Source organism: Athene cunicularia (assembly GCF_003259725.1).
Source record: "Athene cunicularia isolate RWA chromosome 5 unlocalized genomic scaffold, athCun1 chr5_part2, whole genome shotgun sequence".
Lineage (NCBI taxonomy): Eukaryota > Metazoa > Chordata > Aves > Strigiformes > Strigidae > Athene > Athene cunicularia.
This window is the reverse complement of record NW_020799102.1, coordinates 7,321,189-7,328,403: the sequence shown is the minus strand read 5'-3', so window position 1 is coordinate 7,328,403 and position 7,215 is coordinate 7,321,189. Positions and strand designations below refer to the sequence as shown.

Here is a 7,215-nt window from a genome sequence, read left to right as displayed (position 1 = left end):
CCCGGGCCTCAGCGCTTCGGCCCTGCCTGTGCCGCGGTGGTTCCGCCGCCCTGCACACAAGGCAAACCGCGTTAATTCGGGAGCGTGATGAACGGCCGGAGCTCCCGCAGGAGCCGGGCGTTGATCCCAGCCGGTCCTGCACAAAGACGGCCGTTCCGCTCACCCAGCGCCCTGGGAGAGTCCCCGAGCCTCGGGCACTGGGACACGGACTGGCTGCCTCCCTCACCTGCCTCCGCTTCGCCGCTACTGGCTGCACCTTGTGCTCCAGAATTTCCCCTTTGATTCAAAATCCTTCCTTTCCCAGTTCCACTGATTGCAAAAGTAACAAACCAACTACTAGCTCCACAACCCCAGGGACGGTACGTGCCCACAGACAGCCCGACACCGCACCTCTTTGGGGTATAAATGATCCAAACTGTTTTAAAGAGGAGAAATCCTTTCCACGCAAAATCACCGAGACGCAGCGTTTCCGCAGGCTGTCAGAGGGAATGTTCTCTTCGCCCATTCCCCCCCAGCAGCAGCACCTGCTTAGGTGGGGGAGACGTTTACAGAGGCAGATCTGCTGGGGGTCATCACATGCTTTGAGCGTGTGTATTAATTAAAAGCTGTTTGTGTTACGGGAGAGCGATGGTTACTTCACTGGGCTCCCTGTGGTCACCAGCTTCGTGAGCCAAGGACTGTCTTTCAGAGGCTGTTTGAGCCATCCTCATCCTCCTCCTCCTCCCTGCTTCCTCCACCCCGCTGTGCCGGGGGCCCAGGCCTGTGCTGCTGTGGCTGTGGGGGTTCCCATGGCCCCACATCCCACAGGCACCCCCGAGCCGTGGTCCCGCTCCGTCAGGGGGGGTGAGCTCCTCTCCAGCCATCACACTGACTCTGACAACAGTACAACAGAGAAGCGTTATCCCAGGGTCAGTCATGTGTTGCAAGGGGGGTGTCACAGGGGTGATTTAATAACAACGTGTCTTGCTTGTGGTTGTTTTGTATCCCTCTGTCTTGAGGAAAGGTGGTAGAATTATTTTGTCTTAAAAACTATATTGCGTTGCCGTTTCTGGAACTGACCTCCCCTCTGAAATCTGCTGGGGATCCCTTTGCACAACACGTTACTGCTTTCTTTTGCCATTCTCCTGTAACAAAAGTTCACCCTGAGAATTATTTGGGTATCCAGCAGTGTGATAGAAGAAGTGGAAGACCAGAAGCTGAAAATGTATGTTGTCTGTGTTCAAATGGAGAATTTTTATTTAACACCTGCATTTTATCTTTTAATTGTTTATATTAGTTATCTTTGCATTTAGAATATGTAGCAGAGAACAGCAAAAAGGTCTCTTGCAGAAAACCCCCACATACTTTACTGAGTGGCTGGGATGAGGATTTTTTACAATGTCTAAAATACCAGATCAAACCATCTGCAGAAAATAATTATCCTTTATGCAGACACTTGATCCAGTCATTATCTGCAAACATTTGAGAACAGATGTCCCTCATTTGAATTATGTTTTCTTGTTGCCCTTTGTTAGGAGTATTTTTGGCAGGGCATTTGAGGATGAGCTTCATCCAATTTTACTGTGGGATGCATTGTACCAGGAGTAGGGTGTTTAGTCATATGACACACGTTTTAAAGCAGAGTTGACTTCTGATACAATGAGTTTGTCATGTCAGATTAGCTGTTTTTCTCCTGATTGTATCAAGGAAAATATATGGCAACTGGCACAAGGAGAATTGCTGATGCAAAAGAAACTCAGACAACAAACATCAATTTCATTAATCTTTTCTATCGTACCTTCCAATGGCACAAGGCATTTATCTATATCTCACCTAAGGTGATTATTTTATAATTTTTTTCTATTGTCAAATTGACATTACACCTACTGCTTTTTTCCTTCTTCCCTCAGCCACTGGAAACCTCAGAAGTCCCTCTGGCAGACTGAGCATTTTCACATTCATCCCCATTCAGTCAGGTCCCTCTGTGAGCAGCTCTGAAGAGCAAAGGATATGCCAATCCAAGACCAATCTCCAGTGGTTGTCCTGCAACTCCCAGTTCTATTTCTAAACCTTCTACAAAATGCATCAAAGCAGTTATTTGTTTGACAATAGCAAGCCTAGCTGGCCTGGTGTGCTTTTGTGCTAAGCCCTATGCACATGCATAAAGAAAGGGTGCTCCTTGTTCAGGACAACAGGCTTTCACCACCCTGAAGGACATGAATTTAAGGTGCTTAACAAGAGGTGGTTCTTGGCATACAGATGTGGTGGAAAGCGCAGAGGATCGGAAAGGTTTGTAATGCTTGACATTGGGGGGGTTTTGCACCGACTCTTCCCTGGATTACTGTCCCACAGCTTACCTGTGTCTAACAGGATTTAAAATGCAAGATTATTGCCAGACAGTCTGGGCAGAAAGTCTGTGGTGCACCCTGTAGACTTGCAGAATCTGAACTGTAAGGCTTTTGGCCTGTGGCGCATGGCAAGAAATACTGGGTTCTCTCACTCCTCTCCTTGTCCTGCACCCAGTATCCCCTGGCCTGGCTGGCACATGAGGACCCGGACAAAGTGCATGCCCTGCTCCTCCTGGCTTGCAGGCACAGGGTAGCTTTGTTCCCAGGTGTTCCTCAACAGCACCAGAGCTTTTTGGGCAATGATGGGATGCTGGAGGTCAGCCCATGCAGACCAGACCACAGGAGTTGGGGCAGATCACATGAGGATCTGGCAGTCATGTAAGGCTCTGCAGAGCTCAGTATAGCAGTCAAGGTGCAAAACAGCATGGACCCAACTGCTGAACAGAGAGACGCTGCAGTCCTGAGACTGGCTCAGCACTGGCTGGGAGCTGCCTTGGAATAGCAAGCCTGAAGGTTTCCTTCCTTATTTTTCCCTCCCACAGCTCTCATGACCAGATTTGTGCAAAACAGGATGTTTGATAGCAGCGCAGACAACGTCTGTTGTATACAACTCATTTTTGTATTGGTTTTTCAGTCGGCTTGCTTTGCCTGTCTGGTAATAAAGCGGTGCTGCAGAGGACAAGTGGCTATGAGGAAGTAATTAAGGCACCAGTATCTCTGCAGCTCTGTCCCTTTACTGCCTCTGATTTTATTGCTGTTACCTCCTGCAGCAGGAAAAGTGCAACGCACAGGTGGGCAAACATCACCTTGCACGGCTGAGCACTAGGGAGTGGGAGTGAACTTTGCTCCCTTACTGGCTTATTGCATCAGAAACACCTGTCCCTCCCGCACCACCCTAATATTTGGTGTGGGGCCGAGAGGCCTCGTATCTCATACCGTGACAACTGCTTTTCATGTTCCCTCTTCTCTCCCTAAGTGGCTGTGGTAGTGCTGAAGGAACAGGTGAAGGTGGAAAGCGAGCAATGCTCAGGGCTGTAAGGGTTTTCCTTCTCTTGTTTTGAGGCAAGATCATTCCCATGGAGCTCATCTTACCCTGGGCAGCTGAGAAGTTTCAGCAGGCAGAGAAGTGTGAACCCGTTTGCCTGGCTCAGGTATTTTCAGGGGGAATGTAGGGAAGCAGAGCAGGTGATGGCTGCCCTGACACAGAGGGGGTATAACGTTTCTCAACAAGCTTCAAATCCGCTGCTCTGGGCCTTCAGCAACAGGAGGAGATACACACTCACTGATAAGATATGGCAGACCGATGGGCTTGGGATCAAAATGGTGTGTTTGTGAAGCTCTGAATGCAGCACTGGCTCTTTAAGTCAAAAACATCCACATACTCCTTCCCTGAGACAAAACGTCTTTGTCCCTGTGCATGAAACATATTACAGTTCAAATTCCTGCAGAGCCATTAGAAAAAGCAAAGTGCATGAGTCTGACAGCGTGGGCCTGCCTGTGACTCCAAATGTGATTATTAATCATGCTGGATATTAATAACAGCATCTTTTCTTGGTTGGAACATTTGATTATTTTTCTTTATAAATAAACACTGTGAGTGGTTATAAATATTGATTGCTACCCATAATAGTAAGATGTTTTAGATAATAGTCTTGCAACAAGACAATCAATCCTGCCAAGGACCAGATTGGAAAAAAACAATGGTATTTTGGGTCCTGAACTAGCTGAGAAATATGGCTTGTATTCTGATGTCTGAGAGAGGGCTGAAGCTTCAGGGAAGAGGTCTGAAAAATCTGTCCTTGGGGGTCTGCATTTCCAGGGATGCTGAACAAAGTTCAGTCTCTCTCCCAGTCACAGAAGAATAGCAGTATTCGGCATTTCCTCTTTTAAACAACAACTTATGAGTAGATGTTGAAGCACGAGACTGGTGGTGACTAGGTTTTATTTTTTCCCTCACTAATTAGGTATTACTGAGCAATGCCCGCCTCATGCTTCAGCTTCCACATCTGGAAAATGAAAGAAACACTTCACTCTGCATCAGAAGTCTTGTGACAGACAATGTGTGAACGCTCAGAAACCTGCATTGCTTAGGCGTGCTCACAATTAGGTGAATTTCTCTGTTCTTCCAAATGGAGAATAAAAAAATTACGCTGAAGTGAATTGAATTGAGAGAGAGAGAGAGTTACAGCTTCAGCTGGGAATCTTAGGAAACACTGATAGCCACCCATGGGTGGCCTGGGCTGACCTGCATGTGTCAGAGAGCTCTGTAAGCTGGACGAGGGTGGGTTTCCTTTTGTCCCAGCACTGGTGATACCATGTCGTTTTGGACAGGCTGTAACCAAACCAAAGCTCTCCTTTTGCCTGACCAGCACCAGCCAATTTGAACGGCCCTTTGGCAAGTAGACACACACCAGCTCTGTTGCAGTTGGTGCTGCTCTTCCTTACTGATAAGCTCTTCCCCAAGCATATCTGAACCTAGTGCCTGTCTCAGGGTGGAGAAAAGGGCACAGGCTGAGAAACAGGACATGTTATTTTTTAAATTTGGAGAGGGATGTCCACTTGGTGTGGTTGTGTTATAGGCTACCTGCAAGCAAAAGGTGTTGCACGTTAACTGGAAGCTGGGGCTTGCCCATCCCTGCTGGTTTTGCAGGAAGATGGAGACAGTGCCGGAAACTGCGTTATTTTCCTAGTGCTGCATCTCTCTCCCAGATGGCAAAACTCCCCCTAGGCCTCCACCTCGAAAAAAAAACAGCAGACAGCAAAGAGCCTGTAAGTCTGTTTTTCAGAGTCCTGGATGCTTTTAACCAGTCCTTGGTGTTATTTGTAAAGTCAAAGACCAACTTTCTGGCATGTCTCTCTGGTACAACTGCATGTAAAGCAGTTCACCATGTAACCTCTGAAGTGACCTCAGAGTCTGCATCATGTCTCCAGCAGAGCAAGGAGATGGGCAGCCCGTCTGCACCTGCTTGGGGCGCATCTCGCCCAGGGCAGAGTTTGCCCCCCTCAGCCACGTGCCCCAAAGGGAAACAGCCCTGGATTTGCCAGCCGTGGGATGACGGTGGGACTCAAGTGCCAGGATCACACCCAAGGGTTTGCTGTGCGGGTGCTGCGCGCCCAGCTCAGAGTGAGCTGTGTGCCCTCGCCCGCCTCACGGAACGTGGGTGAGAGCGAGCGGTGCCGCTCTGCGCCTCCACTCCTGCTGGGGTCGGGGAGCAGGACCGGGGCTCAGCACCCCACAGGCGCCGTGCTGGGGCCTGCGGTACAAATGAGGCCTCCGATGGCTGCATTAAAGTGTTCCCAGCCCCCACCGATTACAAAGCGTGCCTGGCAGAACAGGAGTCTGTTTGTCTGCTGCGCTCTGCACAAACAGTCGCTTCTGTAAATACATCTCATATGAGCAATCAGCCCTGACAATAAAGAGGTCCCATCTCTGCCGAGTGGTTCAGGAAAGCTGCTCTTCACCGGGCACCAAAGAGAGCTCAGACAGCCAGCATTCCCCTCCCTGCTGCCTTCCCAGGGAGACCACAGGTCTGGGTCTGCAAAGCATCTCCTCCTTTCTGCTCCAGCCCTCTGCGCTGGGACTCAGCGCCTTGGCATGACACATATGATGAGACTGCTCTCAGTACAGCCCCCGGCTGATAACTGAGCACTGAGCAGCATGGGGCTGCACAGGCAAGGGGCACACATTGCTCTCCGGCCCCTGTGACACCCTGGGGGCAGGGAGAAGTTATTTTAAGGGTGCAGGAAATATTATGCTGTGAAATTGAAGCTTGGAAACCACCCAGCCCAGCTCAGCAGCCATTCTTATCACTGACTAAATGCAATTGTAATTATTTCTTCTCTCCTTCCCCACGTTGTTAGCATTTTTCTCCTCTTTCATGTTGCACAATTAAAACCAAAAAAAACCCCAGAAAAAACACTTATCAGTTATTATTCCTGCGTACTTGGAATGCCAGGTAGAGGCCTCAGCAGGACAGCAGAGCTGGCTGTGCCAGGCCCTGGTCATTGCAAAAAAAACACAAAGAGAATTATTAATACCAAAGCCCTGTCCCCACATCTGGAGGGGAGATGTCAGATGTGATGAGCACATTGCAATTGGCGTGCCTTGATGCACAAGCCTCTTATAGTGCACTCTGTACTCAAAAAAAGGGAGAGAACGTGCAGGGAGAGGTGAAAGGGAGACAGTCACCCCAAAGCACCGGCAGCCTGCTGCCTGCTGTCTAGGACTGTCTGAGGAGGGCAAGTTCTGTGTCCCACATTGCTGTCATGGAGAGAACGGGAGCTTTTGCTAATGCTCTTGCTCTCTTTCATTTCTGGCCCTGCTGCATGAGAAGTTCATCTTCCCTAAATCTTTCCAGCAGTGAACACACCTTTTCTGGGGTGGAAATGGAAGCTGAAGTGCTCCTATACTGCTCCTGCAATGATACCACCAGAGTCCAGCTGCAAGAAGATAGCCAGTCTTGCCAGACGTGCAAAAAAATGGAAAAAGCCGTGTCACAGATGCTTGTTAATGTATTAGGAACAGCAGAAACCCCACATTTGCTTTATTTTGCCAACACCTATGCTAAAAAAAAAAATAATCTCTTTATTTTGCCATATTTGGAATTGGGCAGTAAACCTCTATTCCCTGCCTGGGAGATGGAGCAAGACGCCCGCGTCTTCCCTGGTGCCAGCCTGCTGTCCTCGGGGCTTCTCCTCCTAGGAAGACTCAATGGCACCATCTGATGGCAATAGGAGAAGGCGGCAGCAAAAGCTGCTCCTGGACATGGAGCTGAGAGGGGAAGGCTCCTGTGAAAGCTATTCCCAACCAGTAGCACGGTTTCTACCTAGGCACAGGTGGGTTCGTGGTCTTTCTGGAGAGACAAGGAGGCTTTGGGAGGGATTCAGG

The 7,215-nt window shown here is 49.2% G+C and overlaps 1 protein-coding gene across 1 annotated transcript in view; it reads right to left on the bottom strand.

Annotated features, from left to right (window-relative positions):
* Positions 1 to 1,416: 1,416 nt before the first annotated feature.
* The window catches only part of DUSP8 (dual specificity phosphatase 8), a 61,831-nt gene continuing 56,032 nt past the window's right edge, over positions 1,417 to 7,215 (bottom strand). Inside the window, exon 10 of the mRNA XM_026850178.1 lies at positions 1,417 to 1,545. Coding sequence (XP_026705979.1) covers positions 1,417 to 1,545 — 129 coding nt within the window. The remainder of the gene's footprint in view (positions 1,546 to 7,215) is intronic.